Source organism: Panthera onca, chromosome X (genome assembly GCF_046562875.1).
Source record: "Panthera onca isolate mPanOnc1 chromosome X, mPanOnc1 haplotype 2, whole genome shotgun sequence".
NCBI lineage: Eukaryota > Metazoa > Chordata > Mammalia > Carnivora > Felidae > Panthera > Panthera onca.
In genome coordinates this window covers 121,308,364-121,326,051 of record NC_138357.1, presented here as the reverse complement: position 1 = coordinate 121,326,051, position 17,688 = coordinate 121,308,364, and the positions used below count along the sequence as shown (strand labels likewise).

Genomic DNA, 17,688 nt, shown 5'->3' with positions numbered 1-17,688 from the left:
TGGCTCAGTTGGTTAAGCATCCGACTCTTGATTTCGGCTCAGGTCATGATCTCATGGTTCATGGGATCCTCATATCGGGTTCTGCCCTGCCAGCGTGTAGCTTGCTTGGGATTCTCTCTCCCTCTCTCTCTGCCCCTCCCCTGCTTGTGCTCGCTCTCTCTCTCTCTCAAAATAAATGTGAAAAAAAATTAAGAAATAAAAATTAAAAATAAAAAAATATAAAATTTAAAAGATGTAACGATAAATAAAACTCTGCAAGAAGTCTTTCCAAGTAAAAGAAAAAAAATCAACCTTTCTGCACTATAAAAATATTGCATAGGAACAATTAATGACATGAAGAAAATCTTTTTTTATTTTTTTTAATGTTTATTTATTTTGAGAGAGAGAGGGAGAGAGAGCGCGAGCACATGAGCAGGGCTGGGGCAGACAGAGAGGGAGAAAGAGAATCCCAAGCAGGCTCCACATTGTCAGCACAGAGCCCAACATGGGACTAGATCTCACGAAGCATGAGATCACGACCAGAGCTGAAATCAAGAGTCAGAGGTTCAACTGACCGAGCCACTCAAGTGCCCCTCAGAGAAAATCTTTGTAGGTATACTAAGTTAATTTCCTTCTTGACTATTCAATCTTCTCATTCAATGAATATTAAAAGAATAACTTTTCTTTTTTTAGAATGGTTTTAGATTTCAGTGAATATTTACATAAGGTATATCTACCATATTTTTATATAGATTAGACATGATAATTTTTGAGGACAGTAAAATGCTTAGCAGGATTTTAAACATTTCCTATAACAGAGATATTTCTAGATAAGGAGATGCAAACTTGACATCACAACCCATTGACTCTTCTGCATCTAGCTTCCCCCTGGGAGGCCAAAAGCCAGGATAATATTGCAAAGGGGAATGAACGATTTCATTTGTTTACAACTTGAAACTCTGAATAACCTATTTCCACTAAAAGAACCCTGAACAAGAACCTAAATATTTGATCACTTCCATAACATTTTACCAATCTTTAACAGTGTGCTCTCAGCTATATAAGGAAAAGTAATGTATTTCCAGTATAATTATAAATTAAAAGATTATTAAAGATAAGTTAAAAGATGCCACTGCAGCAGAATGACTATATATTTGCTGAGTTCACAACTCGGTGCTTCTGAAGTTAGTCTGAGACCCATATCGGACTTGTTGACCTTCGAGTGGGCTTACCATCTCCGTATCGCCTTTCCTGCTTATTTTCTTGGCATTTTGACAAATACATTCTGACAACACATTAACATTGGAATCCAGATTTAACACACCTCTTTGGGGGCTTGCTGAAAGACCCACAACAATACTCTGTGATGTAATATGAAAACTGCACCTGTCTTTGAACTCACCTATAAATCATGAAAAGAAGAAACCTGACACACTGGATCTAACAGCAAAAACCTGGACACAGCAAGTTCTAATCCTGGATTTCTTTTTTTTTCTTTTTTTTCTTTTTTTTTTTTGTTAGAGAGAGAGAGAGGGAGAGAGCGCACATGCAAACGTGTTGGCGGCGGGGGGTGGGGGGGGAAACAGAGGAGGAGTGAGAATCTTAAGCAGGTTCCAAGCTCGGTGCAGAGCCCAATGCAGGACTCAATCCCATGATCCTGGGATCGTGACCTGAGCCAAAATCAAAATCAAGAGTCAGGTGCTCAACTGACTGAGCCACCCAGGTGCCCCCTAATCCTGGATTTCTATAAGTAGTTTGCAAGATAACTTTGGGTCAATAGTTTAAACTATCCTCCAATTATAGTTTGATATATGCACAATTCGTATCTCCCAAAAAGACAATACGAGCAAACTTTGTGTTGACACTGAGAGAGAAAGCAAGCCAACCTGTACTTCTTTCCCAATGAGGATAGTACAATATTGGCGATTAGCTGCAGAACAGGAGAGGCAGAATTCATTTGTAGCGTGGTAAAAGTACCAGGGAGGCTGGTTTTTAACACAATTTCAGGAAGGATTTCCATTTCCATCAGAATCTAAAGGCAGAACTGTGAAGGTCTTCATCTGGGGCGGGGGGGAGGGGGGGGTCTGGACACAGACTAGGGAAGCCATAGATAGGATTTAAGTATCAGATGGATGCCTGGACTACATAGAAAACTTTTCAAAACTTCTCCCCTCCTAAGATTCTGTTTTGCTCCCAGACTTCTGAAGTCAATCTAGAAATGTTAACGCAAGTTGCAGTTAGAATTCAAGGGGGGCAAAAGCATCTGAATGTAGATGGTGTAACCACAATTTAGAGATGCTGCCTCGTTTGCCTGGAAAGATGTTGGCAGGATGAACCACGAAAAGAAGTCAGCTGGCTCTCACGTGGCCGTAGTGGTTTGAGGAGGTGAGAAAAACATCAGGCTTGAGGTGAGAAAGCAGCCTGCCGCTTACCAGCTAGAGAGGCAGGGCTGGACTGGGAGCCATCCAGTCGCCAACGTTCTACGTATTCTACAAAGTGACGGACGCGATGAAGCTCCTATGACGAGAGCGTGGGAATGAAGGTTATTACCCCTGGGCCTGTTGGCGTGTTGGGTTATAGCAAATCCACCTGTTGATCACCTGAGCCCTCTTCAATTGCCACGGTGGAAAGACCAAGCTTCACGGCATGCAGTAGGTGCAGAATACATACTTTTCACTAAAGTAATATTTTAATCCAAGTCCTACCTCCGTTGCCTGGACACATCTTCCATTTATTTAATCTCGTTCTCCTCAGCAACTTTTAGTACTTCCTATGTGCTGGGCACTTTGCAAGTAACTAAGTCATGAGGTCCTCACAAAAACCCCTGGAGCTTCATCAACTTTATCACCATCGGACAGACGAGGAAACTGAGGCAGAAATACGCTTTGTAATTTCCTTAAGGTTGCAAGGCAGAGCTGGGATCTGGACCCAGGCGGTGTGGTTCAGAGTCCAGCTCTAACCCACTCACTTCATTTCATCTCCGACTGAGCGTGGCTACCTCTTAATCGGAGTCTCAGTGTCCTCGCGTACAAAATAAATGCCGATACGATCATCCCAGAGAATTGCTGTAATAACGAAAGATTGCTGAGCACTTCATAAATACTAATAGTTGTTTCACTTATCGTCATCATCAACACCTGTGAACTAAAATAAGCGCGCAGGGAATCCATTGGAAATTTCAATGTGAGTAGAGTGATACTTTGCCCAAAAGCCAGAAAACCGGGTAGCCCATTTCGGGATTTCTCTGGACCAAATTAGTAGCCAGAGCAGAGGCCTTGTTACAACAAAGCCCGAGGCAACGTGGCTGTTGTTACCTAAAGCTTCTGTTTCCCTTTCCCCACTTGCATTTAGGTCTCAGAGTATCAGCCTGCCTACTTTCTCAACCCCTGAGAGATGAAACTGTCAGCAGCGCAAGCACTGACCCAATGCTTATTCACACTTCGGCTCCTATAGGTGGTAGGGATTCACCTGTTTCGATGAGCTGTCCACGTATACAAAAACGAAAACGTGCCCTTTTCCTTGACCCGCGGGCCATCCGATTCAACTCACTTCCAGTTCCTCCATGGACATGACTATTCCGGGCTCAGCCTCTTCTTGGGTTCATCAGCACATCGCTTGATGGGTGGTCTCTCAAGCTGCTTTTAATGCTAATGGCTCCTGAAAATCTTTGGCTACTTAATAGTTCTAGTGTGATATGGCTGGACAATTTTTCAAGATTATAGGTAGTTTTTAAAGTCCCTGTGTGTTGTGAAAAACAACCTTTTTAATCGCTTGCCTTCAAGGCCTAATAATCAGGACACAGAATCTCCACGGTAACCAATCTCAGAAAAATCCCAGCCTGGCTGTCGATTCTTCCATTGCGTCTCCAAGGACAGCATTTAATATACATTAGGCCTAGGCCAACTGCATGACTCTGCTCCTCATTTATGTTTATGTTTTCTTGAAAAGATGACATAGTAACAATGTTGGTATATTTTCTAAAAGCTATAAACACCATTCTTTTTTAATTGACATTAAAATTCACATACTGTAAAATTCATCCTTTTACAGTGCACAACTCGGCAATTTTTAGGGAATTCAACCAGGTTGTGCAACCATCACCTCTATCTAGTTCCAAAACATTTTCAATATCCCAAAAAGAAACCCAGTAGCCATTGGCAGTCACTCCCCACCCCTCGCTACTGCCAGCCTCTGGCACCCACTAATCTATTTTCTGTCTGTCTAGATTTGCCTACTCTGGACATTTCATATAAACAGAATCATATAATATGTGGCCCTTTGTGACTAGCTTCTTTCACTTAGCATGTTTCCAAGATTCATCCATGTTGTAGCATCTATCAGTACTTCATGCCTTTTTATTGCTGAATAATCTTGCATTGTAGGGGCGCCTGGGTGGCTCAGTCGGTTGAGCATGCGACTTCGGCTCAGGTCATGATCTCAAGGTCTGTGAGTTCGAGCCCCGCGTTGGGCTCTGTGCGGACAGCTCAGAAGCTGGAGCCTGCTTCGGATTCTGTGTCTCCCTCTCTCTCTGCCCCTCCCCCACTCATGCTCGCTCTCTCTCTCTCTCTCTCTCTGTCAAAAATAAATAAACATTAAAAAATTTTTTTTTAAATCTTGCATTGTAGACCACACTTTGTTTATCCATTCATCTACTGATGGGCGCTTGGTTACTTCCACCATTTTGCCTATTATGAATGAATAATGATGCTATGAATATTCATGTACAAGTTTTTGCATGGACATACTTTCACTTCCCTTGGGTATGTGCCCTAGAGGTGGAAATATGGGGTCACGTGGGAACTCTATGTTTAATTTTTTGAGAAACTGCCAAACTTTTTCGAACCCGCTACACCATTTTGCATTGTCACCGGGAGTGTGTAAGAGTTTCAAATTCTCGACATCCTTGCCAACACCTGTTATTATCCTCCTGATTCCAGTCATCCTAGTGGGTATGAAGTGGTGCGTCACTGTGGGTTGGGTTTGCATTTCCCTAATAGCTAATGAAAACATCATTCTTTACCTGCTAATGTAATGACTAATTTCATTTTTTCACACATTACATTCCGCCTCTTTTGCTGTATTGTAACACAGTTGCAATTATAGTCTCACTCTTCTTTTTCATAAGCAGTGGCCCAGAGAGGATGCCGTAAATTTTATTAGAACAATATGTCGTGCCCCCAAAGGTGCGTCTCCAGGATTTGGAAAACTGCTGTCAGGATACAGACTCCCTCTGCCATTGACTGGATTCTGATATGAAACACACTTTCCCTTGTGCAGACACCAGACTGGAAGAATCAGAATCCCACTACGGAAAAAGGAGTGCACAATTCTGCAAATCCTGATTCTGTCTCGACGTGTACCATACTCAAAGCTTATTTATTCAGAGGTGGCATCTGGTTGAGGCAAAATGTGGAAATGGAGCCTTCTCAGATATATATGGGACCAGGTGACCAAAAGCAAAGTAAGAAGAGATATCTCTGCAGAAATATGTACATTAAATAATAAAATCTGGGGGTGCCTGGGTGGCTCGGTCGGTTAAGCATCCGACTTCAGCTCAGGTCATGATCTCAGAGTTCATGGGTTCGAGCCCCGTGTCGGCTCTGTGCTGACAGCTCAGAGCCTGGAGCCTGCTTCGGATTCTGTGTCTCCCTCTCTCTCTGCCTCTCCCTTGCTTGCATATTCTCTCTCTCTCTCTCTCTCTCTCTCTCTCTCTCTCTCTCTCAAAAATAAACATTAAAAAAATTTAATGATAAAATCTGTATCATGAATCTCAAAGACCAGTTAGACTTACTCTCAGCCATGTCTCACTCTCATACTCCATTCCAGTTGGATTTCTCGAAGCTCCTGAAGCATACTATGTCCCTTCTGAACTACAGGCTGTCCCTTCCAGCCAGCGTGCCGCCTGCCTTCCTTTTTGTTTGGCAAAAGCCTCCTCATCCACTGGTTTCAGTGTAAACATCCCAGACTCCCTTGGTCCTTGTATCAGTTTCCTATAGCCGCTGTAACAAATTAACGCAAACACTGCAGCTTGAAACAACACACAGTTATGGTTCTGGAGGCCAGAAGTCCCACTGGACTAAGATAAAGATGTTGGCAGGGCTGAGATCCTTCTGAAGGCTCTAGGGGAAAATCTATTTCCTGGCCTTTTTCAGCTTCTAGGGGCTGCTCCATTCCTTGGCACATGACTCCTTCCTCCATTTTCAAAGCCAGCAGTATAGCATCTTCAAAACCAATTTGTCCCTCCCCTTCCTCTCTCCCGCCGTCCGTCCTTCCCTCTCTCACTCATTCTGTCCCCATATCTGCTTCTCTGACTCGAACCCACCTGCCTCCCTCTTGCAACATTTCTTGTAATGACACTGACTCACCCAGGTAATTGAAGATCACCCCCCACCTCATGATCCTTAACTGTTAACTGAATCACATCTGCACAGGCCCTTTTGCCATGCAAGGTAGCATATCCATGGGTTCTGGGAACTGGGATGTGGATGTCTGGGGGGCCAGTGTTCTGTCTACAGTAGTCCTCCGGTGGTAACGCCACAGCATTCTGAACAGTATAGGGACCTATTTATTTGAAAGTATTGTTTTCATAAAAGGCTAAGCACCTTGTGGGGTCACACCTGTTTGTTTCATGTACATCCCCCACGTCAAGTGCATAGCCGGTATTCGATAAATATTTGATGACTGGCTGGGTGGCCACTTTAGCTTCCATGGACCAGAGTTCCCTGGGAAGGGGAGGAAGGAAGCTAAGATTATACTGTAAAAGGCTTTGAAATGACTGCCTTAAGCAGTTTGGATTTCATTCTGTACGTACGGAGTCCCAGCAAAGATTTTGCTCAGGAAGTTAACGTGATTACAATGTGTCTTTGGAGTAAAAGGCCCATAAGCGAGATGGGAAGAGGGACAAAGCGAAGGCGGGTGGCTACCCAGGAGGACACAGCCACTGAGGACCCAGACTAGGCAGCAGCAATGGGAAGGAACCGCCGGAGAGAGACGTAGGAACTGGGATACATTCCACTTCAAATCCTTTTTAGAACGGAGCAGATGAGAAGTGAACACCAGGGGACTGGACGCCTTCTCTGAGAAGACGGGAGAGCCGGAGGCGTCTGCAACCTGGTAAAAGCACGCGGGCAGAGGAAGAGTGGCGCCCGCCAGAACCCGCACTGTGGGCAGTGAACCCGGCTCCGAGGAAGGGGGCTGAGCTGCTGGGCTTCGGACACGTGGAATGTGAGGAGTCCAGCTGACGCTGTGAGCACATGTCCGGGAAGAAATCAGAAACGTCAGCAACTCAAACATAAGACCAGAGCCAGACATGGTTACGAGTGTCCCCGAGAGGGGTGATGGCTCAAGTGGCAAGAGTGAATGAGATCATCACGGGAGAATGATTTGAAGGAAAAACACAGGACCATGGAGATGGGCGAACAAAGGCAAGCACAGAGACAGAAGAGCAGGAAGAGACACTGGAGATGGACAGGCAGCAACTGAGACTCGGTGGTGGGGACGCGGGGGCGGGGGGGGGGGGGTAGGGGAAGTGCTGTGGGTTCTGCTCAGAAGTCTAGCCAGAGGAAGTCGAAGAAGAAGATCGCAGTACCCTCGAGAGAACCGTTTCAGTAAGTAATAAGCATAGAAAAGAGATTGCCAAGGTGTAAGGTGCTTGTGGCCGCTGACTTTTTCCAGAAATTTAGCAGTTTATATTGAGATTCCAGAAGAATTTCCGGGTAGCTCTGCCCTTAGCGTGTCTGAATTTGAGCTTAATCCTTGCAGTCTGTCTCTTGAGCTCCTTCCTGGGTGTAAAAATCCCTCTTTCCCACCCTCAGATCTCGAAATTCTGGTGAAAGCTCAATTCCCAGGCATCTGAGGAGTTACCTTCACATTAGTTTCTATTTAAGTTCAGAATTTCTTTAGAGATGAATTCTAGCAGAGGGATACTCAGAGAGAGCATATAAAAGCTGAGTAATTGTTTTCCTAATTTATAAATTCTTCTGGCATGCTGATTTCAGACCTAATTCCTTGTAAAATGCCCTTTGTCACTTTCATGTCTGAAGCCATCTTACTCGAATTACTTCCTCTTTGGTGACATCAGTGAGCCTCTATTTTTAATCACAATATTCATCTCTCCCCACGTTTTAAATTTTAATGCCAGTTTCCATCATTATATATTTACCACTCAATTTTTCCCTACACATATTTGTACACATATATGCCCCATATTTTTTTCCTTTCCTCAATACCTTTTGGAAAGGGTTTTTTTTTTTTTTCCAATTCAGAACCTTGGTTGACATATAGCAGAAAAGAAGAAGAAAAGGACAGAGACTGCAGGCAGACACGTGAGAGAAAATAGTACTGGAAAGCAGAACCCAGGACTCCGTTTCTTATATAAAGCAGCACATTACACAGGGTACCTCAACTTCAGTGCTACTGCAATTTTGAGCAGGATAATTCTTTGTTGTGGTGGGCTATCCTCCATGTTTCAGGACGATCAGCAGCATCACTGACCTCTACCCACTAGGTGCCAGTAGCAACCCCCCGCCCCAGCTCTGCAGCCAAAAATGCTGCCAGCTATCGCCAAGTGTGCTCAGGGCGCAAACTCAGCCACAGGGGAGAACCACTAGCCTATAGAGACCAACTTAGCAGCGGTTCAACAATGCAAGAAAACGATTTGCTAAAATGGCAAAGTAAGAAATACAGAAGTATTATGTTTATATGCCAACTCCCATCTGTTTGTAGGATGCTTGCCATGGTCTCCCCATGCCTGCCTCCTCTGAATATCTGCCCCGCTGCATGTTTCACTCTAAGGCATCGTCCCCCACCCCCACTCCCAGACACCGGAGGGATCTCTCTAAAACACGTCTGATCATGTCACACCCTCGTGCTAAAAAATCACCAGTTTCCCCCATTCTCTACCACAGGGTTTCTCCACCTGGGCACTCCCAACACTGAGGGCCAGAGAATTCTTTGCTGTGGAGCTGCCCTGTACATTGTAGAACAATCAGCAGCATCTCTGGCTTCTCCCTGACTAGAAGCCAGTGGTACCTCCTCCAGTAGTAAACAGAATAATGTCCCACGGGAGATGTCCACGCCCTAGTCTCTGGAACCTGTGAATATGTTAGGTTACATGGCAAAGGGGAATTAAAGGTTGCTAATTGGGGCGCCTGGGTGGCTCCGTCGGTTAAGGGTCCGACTTCAGCTCAGGTCATGATCTCGCGGTTCGTGGGTTCGAGCCCCGCGTCTGGCTCTGTGGTGACAGCTCGGAGCCTGGAGACTGCTTCGGATTCTGTGTCTCCCTCTCTCTCTGCCCCTCCCCTGCTCACACTCTGTCTCTGTCTCTCTCAAAGATAAATTTTTTAAAAAAGTTTAAAAAAAGTTTAAAAAAATAAATAAAAATAAAGGCTGCTCATCAACTGATCTTAAAATAATGAGATTAGCCTGGATTATCCAGGTGAACCCACTGCAACCACAACGGTCCTTAAGAGAGTCAGAGGGAGAAATGACCATGGGAGAGAGTCAAAGAGATACAACAAGGCTGGCTTTGAATATGGAAGACGGAGGCCACTGCAAAAGCAAAGGAAACAGACCCTAGAGCATTCAGAAAGAACACAGTCCTGCCAACAACATGACTTTAGCCCCGTGAGACCCATTTCAGACTTCTGACCTCCAGAACTATAAGGTAGTAAACTTATGTGGCTCTAAGCCACTAAGTCTGGGGTAATTTGTTCTGGCAGCAATAGGAAACTAATGTATCACCACCCCCAGCTGTGACAACCAAAACTGTCTTCAGACATTGCCAAATGTCCCCTGGGGACAGAGTCACCTCCAGGTCGAGAACCACCACTCCACAAAACGTTGAGCCCAAACTCCTGAGAGGTGCACAGTGGGCCTCTTCATAAGGAAGGCTACCCAAACTTTTGACTTCACGTACTTTGACCTCTCTGTAGATTTAATGACAAGAGGTGCTTTGGAGGGCGGGCCACACGCTTTGGCCCTCGTGCCATTTGCATCCATGCCCATAGCTAGTTATTATCCCCCAAATGTGTGTGTGGTTTCTGGTCTCATTAGGTTACTGTACAGACAGCCAGGTGGTTGCCACACACATTAATCCCCAGAGCTCCCAACCTCCTCCTCCAACAAATGCTGCACTCGAGCCCCTGTGAGCCCTCTTGGGTGGACACTCTGGCATCACCAACACCTCTGTGCCTTTGCATGTCCACTCCTTTCTCTTTCATCAAAGGACCACCTCCCTTCTTCTTCTAAATGCTAGGCATCCTTGAAGATCAAGTTCAAGTGCTCTCTGCACAGTGACGCCTTCCAAAATTCCCCAGAGCACAATGGCACATCACCCCCCACACCGCCCCGTCCCTCATTGTGCTGACCCTTCTGCACTGTACCTACTGGTCAACTCCTCTGTCCTCCTCACTAGACCGTGGGCTCCTTAAGCGCCAACACCATTTGGCAGCCTCCCTGCATTTCCGGTGCCTAGAGAAATCGTGTGCTCAAGACGTGCTTATGGCACGAATGAAGAAAAGAAGTCATGGATAGAGAGAGATCATTTTACTTCTGGATTATCAAAGCTGGCAAACTCCAAGTCAGCAATGAGCATAATCCCGGCTCTGATCCATGAGAATTAGGAGAATTCCAGGGTTGGAAGGAGACCTTACTCCTTTGTCTGAGAGCAGAATCAGGGACAGAGTTTGACCTCTAAGAATACAAGTTGAGAAGCGTTATACCAACTGTGCATCACGACGCACGGTTTATCCCTTTGTTTACTCAGTAGGCACTCTACCTCACACGCCCATGAATCCGATTTTGTTTAAGCGATCCTGAAACACATAGTAAGGAAATATTAATAGAGTTGTAACTGACTTTGTTTAATACCTCCTGCTTTTAGGCCATAAAATGGTCATTTGGGAGCTGTGAGTGAGTACAAGGCATAGAGCTGCAGGCATTTATGAGAGTCTTGGGAGCGGGGGGCCACTGTGTGAACAATTTAGTTGAAAACCAGAGAATCTGCTTTAAGAACTAAGCAGAAACAAATGTGATCCATCACTGGCTAAATCTGAACGAAGGTGAATTGTCAGGTTTGGCTATGGATTCAGGGGAAGAGAAACAGAATAGTTGAACAAACCACAAGACGCATGCATGACTCAAGAGAGATCCACCTGGTTTGGAATTGGACAAAAGCCCCAGGGAAACTTTGTGCCAGCTGAAACACTTCTGTGGGCACAGGCAGCTGGCTTGACGTGCTACATTCAACTCACGGGTGCAGTGGTTCTCAACTAGAGCGATTTTGGCCCCCAGGGAACATTCGGCAGTGTCTGTAGACACGTGTCATTGTCACACTGGTAAAGAAGAGTGCTCCTGGCATCTAGTGGGTAGAGGCCCAGGATGCTACTAAACATCCCACAATGCACAGGGCAGCCTCTCCCACAAAGAATCATTTGGCCACAACTGTGAATAGTGCCGAGGCTGAGAAACCCAGGGTAACCAGGAAAAGCACAAGAACCAAAATGCTCTTCTAGAGCCCACTTTAAGTAACCTTGCAAGATGTCCATTTGTTGGACTTTTGACATTATTGATACAGATTCTCTTTTAGGAGAAAGGATCCAGCTTGTTGGCAAGTGAGGACAAGCAGCGCTCAACTGGATGAATTTCCTTGGTTGTTTGAGAAGATTCCAGGGCATTAAACCTTTGAAAGGTAACCTAGGCCATTAAATTCCAGACCCAGGGGTTATGATAGGATATGTGGGCCTCTACTAAACAAAACCAGCCTTGAACCTTCATTCCACTCCTTGTCTGCCTCAAGAACAAAGAAATTACACACACACACACACACATTTTATGAGAAAATGTTGCTTTTGTGCTAGATGGCTACATGCTAAGTTTTAACCATTGCAAAGAGGAAAATCATGGTAGATGACCTTGCAGACTGCCCAAATACTGCATAGAACAGTCAAAAGCCACCAGTATCGCTGCAATTCAGATACTTGTCCATTGATTATGAGATTTCAGTGACTAAGAAGATAATTTCTAACCGGCCATGATCATCTACACTAGAATACCTTTGGGTCATAACAGCAGCAGCATCTGTGTATTCCAGGTATGTACAGTTGTTAAGAAAAGCAGAGACATTCTCAACGAGGCCGTTGGGTATAAACGTGAACGTCGGTGGCTATCGAATCCAAGAACTTGGCTTGCCTTCGCATTTCTCCCTCCTCTCAGCTCACACAGATTATTCTGATAATGCATACTTCTTTTTTTTTTAACGTTTATTTATTTTTGAGACAGAGAGAGACAGAGCATGAACGGGGGAGGGTCAGAGAGAGAGGGAGACACAGAACCCAAAGCAGGCTCCAGGCTCTGAGCTGTCAGCACAGAGCCCGACGTGGGGCTTGAACCCACAGTCCGTGAGATCATGACCTGAGCCGAAGTCGGAAGCTCAACCAACTGAGCCACCCAGGCGCCCCTGCGTACTTCTGATATATAGTGCGAATTCAGCCCCTTCTAAAGACCAAGAGAAATTCAACATCCAGATTTTTCATACTCTTTCGAATGCTGAGTTTCCTGGTTTGGAGAGGATCTCTTGTTCTCTGGCTTGACTTTTCTCTCCACTGCCTATCTTCCTCAAGAAAATAGGCAGAACAGTCAGCAATGTTTGTTAGTTTTTGTAGTCCATACTCAACATCCAAACCCAACAGCAAGTTACCTTGACATCATAACTAATACTGTATTCATATATGATACTAATATTTCTGATTAATACTGCTGATTTTTCTCAGGCGGTCCATTAAAAGCCAAAATTTCATAGTTATCTCATGTTAACAGAGGGAGGTATGATCTTGGATGCTATTTTCAAACTGTTTTTCTTGGTTGTGTTCCCTTTATTTAGTCCAAATCTCTAGCAATTACATGGTATTTCATTTCATTTCTGTAATTCTAACCGCACTTTAAAATATTTAATTACAACTGATGGAATCTCCTTTTCCTTATGGAAACAGATCCAAGGCAAATCTATAGAATTTGTGAACTGAAAGAGACCAGAGTTGCTCATTTCTAAAACAACTACTATTTATTCTCTAAAAGCACGTTGCTTTCCAAGTACCCAGCAACCACAGTTTCCCAAGAACTCTGTTCTCCATTCTTCTTTCCAGACAGCAAACATTTCAAAGGTACCAAATAGCTCCCTCTGAGTTCCCTATTTATTAAGGATTCCTGATTCACATATATTTCACGAACTACTAGTTGTCCTTAGTGCAACTGGGGCATGTTTCCATGGTATTTCATAGCCTGAAGCAGAGATTCTTTTTCTCCTAGATTAAACTAGTACTCACTAGCATAGTTTTCTGAAATTAGATCTTTAGGGAGAAGAAAAGATCCAAACTAGAGAATTCTAGTAGTTACTCCCTACACCACCCAAACACACACACCTCCACACATAATCAACAACACCGTCCAGAATGTTTCTGAATTCTCCGTAGAACCAGATGGCAGACATATTTCAAAATACATTACATCCGATCCTTACAAGAGCATAGGAATTAGATCATTTGAGTTCAGAAAAACACCCACATTGGATGAAGGGATAAGATGACCCTTGGAGATCGCCTGCAGCACAAACAGGAAAGCAGAACATCGTATCTCCCTCCAGTTCCCACCACTACTCCAAAGTGGAGCCAAGAAGTCCTAATAAGACACACATGGGTGGCCACTAGGGACGTCCCATTTCCAGGCATCATTTAATCGGCAAAAGAACAGCCACACGGTGGAAACCTCTCAGCGGGCCCCTGGCTCTGTAAGCGTTAACGGCATTAAACAACTGCCCAGGTGTCCAGCCTTGGGCCGTGAGAACGCGCAGCACCGGACCCTACCTACCTCGGACTTCCACACAACGTAGGGGTGGCTGTGGCTGTTGGGGGGGGACTGGAACTTTCTCTGCTGGAGCCACCTCCGGGGAGAAGCGAAGATGCCATTGGGGCCACCCCCCGAGGAGCAGAGGATGGCGCTGCGGCCACTGCCGGGCCCGGCCAGGACTGAGGGCAGGTCCCAGGCCATGCTCTTCTTGAGGCCGCCGCGACCCAGAGGGACCTCATAGTCAAAGTGGAAGCTGCCAGACGGCGACTTCTCCTGAGGGGTGCTGGGCGTGGAGTGGGATGAGCAGAGGGGTCTAGGGGGCGGGAGTCGGCTGGCCCGGGGGTGTGGGCCCCGAGGAGAGGACGCCGAGCGCGGGCTGAGACCCTCGGCCGGGGGCAGCGCGGAGCACAGGCGGCCCCCGGTGGCCCCCCGCGAGCTGCCCTCCACGCCCGCCTCGCCCCCACAGCCGCCGATCAGGGCCGGGTCCAAGCTGCGGGTCTGGCGCAGCTTCCTCTTGGAGAAGCCCTTGGCCGAGGCCGCGCCGCCCGAGGCCGGCGAGGAGCAGGAGAAGACACTGTGGAGTAGGCTCTGCGCGGACATCTCGGCGGGACTGTGCTTGAGGGCCACCCTCTTCCCGCTCTCGGGACGCTGGCGATTTGGAGCCGGGAAAGGAAGGGGACTCAGGCTAGGCTGACAGGCGGGGCTGGCCCGAGGCTCGCCGAGGGCTGGGGAGGGCAGTGCCCGGCTCACGCGCCGCCAGCGCGCTCCAAGTGCCCCAGCGGGTGCAGAAGCAGAAGATCCATCGCCAGCCTTCTAGGAAAAGAGGTCGGGTGGCCTCCTGCGGCCGCTAGGACCTTCCCCCCTGAGCCCGAGTCGCGAATGCGGGGAGGAAGAGAAGGAGGAAGGTCAGGCGCTCGCTGGAGTCCCAACTCCAGCCCACCAGCGCCACTCCCCCTTCCCAGCCGAGGCAGGAGAAGCCGCGCTGCTCCCGCTCGCTGGCTCCTCCGGACAGCCTCGAAGTCTCCAGCAAGCTCCTCCTCGCGCCCTAAGGACTGTCCCGAGGGCTGGGGAGGAGGCCTCCTGGGCGTGCGCCCAGGGCGCGTCCGTCGCGCTCCCCGCGCGCCGCGAGGGGGACTTCCTCCGGCTCCGGTGTTGGGCGCCCGAGCCGCGCCTGGGCTGCACCGCTGCTGTGTCCCGGGCCCTGAAGCTGCGCGGCTGGCCTCCACTTGGCTGTTGCGCCCACTCCTCCGACTGGCTAGGTGCAAGTGTGTCTCCAAACGCCAGGTTCCCGCGAGGTGCTAGCCCTGCTACGAAGTGGGGACCCAGAGCGCTCTGTGCCTAGGGCCTCCCAAGGGCTGAGTGGCCACGGGCGGGAGAGAATTCCTGGCTGCGCTCAGGGAGCTAAGGAGAGAGCCCTAGGGGCGAGCGCCCAAGCCCCACGGCAGAAGGGCTCTGGATATTCGCAGCCCAGCCGTGGGCCCAGCGCAGGAGCGGAGCTGTCCCCGCACGCTCAAGCTAGAGACAGCGGGAAGGGGGTGGGCGGGACGGAAGCCAGGTCTGGAGCTGGGGAGGAGCCAAAAGCAGGAGAAAGCAGAACGTGGAGTTTTCCAAGCGCCAAACCTGGGAGGCGCGGAGCGCGAGCGCAGCTCGCCACTGATACCGGGTCTCCAGGGGGGAAAGCCGTGAGGACGGAAGTGCGGACCTTCTCTCGGTCTCCCCTCCCCCAGACCGAGGGGGCGCCAGCTCCACTCACGTTTCTGGACAGGAAAGGAAGTGTCAGATTGCACCCCACCCACTGGTGTCAGATGGGCAGCCCAGGACGGTTGCTCTCAAGTTGGAGTTAAATCTCATGCCTTCCTTTTTCTACCCACTACTGTTTTTGTGTTTTGTTTTGTTTTGTTTTGTTTTGTTGTTGTTGAAGGCAGGCTAGAGATTCGGTTCCAAAGCAGTGGCCGCAAATGAATGGGCTGGAGATGGGGACCTACTATGGGGAGGTGGTGGGAGTCCTGGCCCAGTAAGGGTCCTGTATAAATATACTCGAGGAGGAGGGGTGAGTGAGGCCGGGCGGGAGGCAGGCGCCGAACGGAACGCGGCGTCAGCTCAGAGGCTGCGGAGATTGGCGCTCACACGCGAGAGCTCTCCGGGTTCGGCCCTGGGACGCCTCTGGGCGAAGCGCGCCGCGGCCACATTCCTGGGAAACTGGACAACGCTGGCGATGTCAATGTTCCGCACTTGGAAACGAGTCTGGGAGCAGCTTTCCCCCGCTACTGTCCGACCCCAGGAATCTAAAAAGCGCCAAGCCTCCCGCCTCTCGGACGGCTTTGTGATGTGACATTTAAGTTTTGCAACGCATCTGACGACCTTCTCAGCAGGGGAGTAGAAAGAATGTTGGAAATGCCTGCGTACTGTATCTAACCGTGTTCGTGGGTCCCCTTGTACCACTTCACGGTGAAAAGAGTTGTATACGAACGTAAAGGGGACTTGCCTTTACCATTTCTTTCATTAAAGAAAAAAAAAACCTACAATGAACTTATAACTACAGGTGTTTGGCACGAACGTTCCGTGTATATCAGAATTGTCCAACTTTGACTTTAGAATATTTCTTTTATTCCCCAGGATCTCTGATGCACACATTTTTGTAAATGTGGCGGACAGACTGCACCGAAGGAGTTCCTTCTGGTAACTTTCTGACCGGCCTGCTGCCCGAAGACAGAATGAGTTACGAATTTCCCAGCACTCTCACCGCTGTCCATCTCTCAGCCCCTGAGACTTAAGTGTTTTCATTCATTATCTGACGATTAAGTGAGCTATGGAGAGGCACAGCGTTTAAAATCGCCTACTTCCCTGCCTGACCACACAAGCCACATTACATTTGGGGGGTTGTTGGCATTTGCTTTCTTCCCTCCTCAAACAGGTCACTGTTGGAAGTAAAAGAAGGCGGGTCTCGCCTGCCCTTTCCTTACTCAACAATACCCTGTAACTTGTCACTAGTAATGAAAACACTTAACGTCTCTAATACCATTGCATGGAAATGGTTACGCTTCGTCGGATTTTGGCATTTGGAGTAGATGGTTAACAAAGTCACACAAAATAGGACCTCTTATAACTCAAGGTGGTTGAGCAAATGTAATTTATGGCTCATATACATTCTATTTCTCTAAAGCCCTATGATGACCATGGGGTTGAAAATGCAACCCTGCCATGGTTATGTAAGGCTAATAAGAATGCCCTCTGGGTACGAAGTCATACATTCCTGGTTATGGCTGTGGGAGAGCCAATGAGCAGAAGGACTCCTCTATTGCCACTTGGAGCTTGGAGCAGCCAAATCCAGTTAATTCATCATCTTGTTTCCAATGGGTCTTGACCCTCTATTAGTCTGAGGCTTGCCTCACTGTTGGGAACTGTGAATAAATTGTTTTAAATATTCATAAAATGAAGTTTGGACTCCTTTTTTAAAACCCAGTATAAGTATGTGAGCTTTTAAACCACAGGCGAAAGGGGCGCCTGGGTGGCTCACTCAGTTAAGCGTCTGACTTCGGCTCAGGTCATGATCTCACCACTTATGGGTTTCAGCCCCACGTCGGGCTCTGTGCTGACAGCTCAGAGCCTGGAGCCTGCTTCAGCTTCTGTGTCTCCCTCGCTCTCTGCCTCTCCCCCACTCTCTCTCTCTCTCTCTCTCTCTCAAAAATAAACAAACATTAAAAAAATTAAAACACGGGGTGCAATGTAGTGGTATTTCTGGAAAGAAAGCATTCACAAGAAAATTATTTGGATTTTTTTAATGATATTTTAAAAACTATTTTGATTTCCAACCTGACTGCTATTAGGTTTATTTTACAGTCATTGTGGTTTGTGGCATATTTATTC

General features: G+C 47.4%; 1 protein-coding gene across 1 annotated transcript in view; it reads right to left on the bottom strand.

Moving 5' to 3' along the window:
- The window catches only part of ARHGAP6 (Rho GTPase activating protein 6), a 452,363-nt gene extending 434,915 nt beyond the window's left edge, over positions 1-17,448 (bottom strand). Inside the window, exon 1 of the mRNA XM_081792904.1 lies at positions 13,843-17,448. Within this exon, the coding sequence (XP_081649030.1) occupies positions 13,843-14,421 (579 nt within the window). The 5' untranslated portion in view covers positions 14,422-17,448. The remainder of the gene's footprint in view (positions 1-13,842) is intronic.
- Positions 17,449-17,688: the final 240 nt, after the last annotated feature.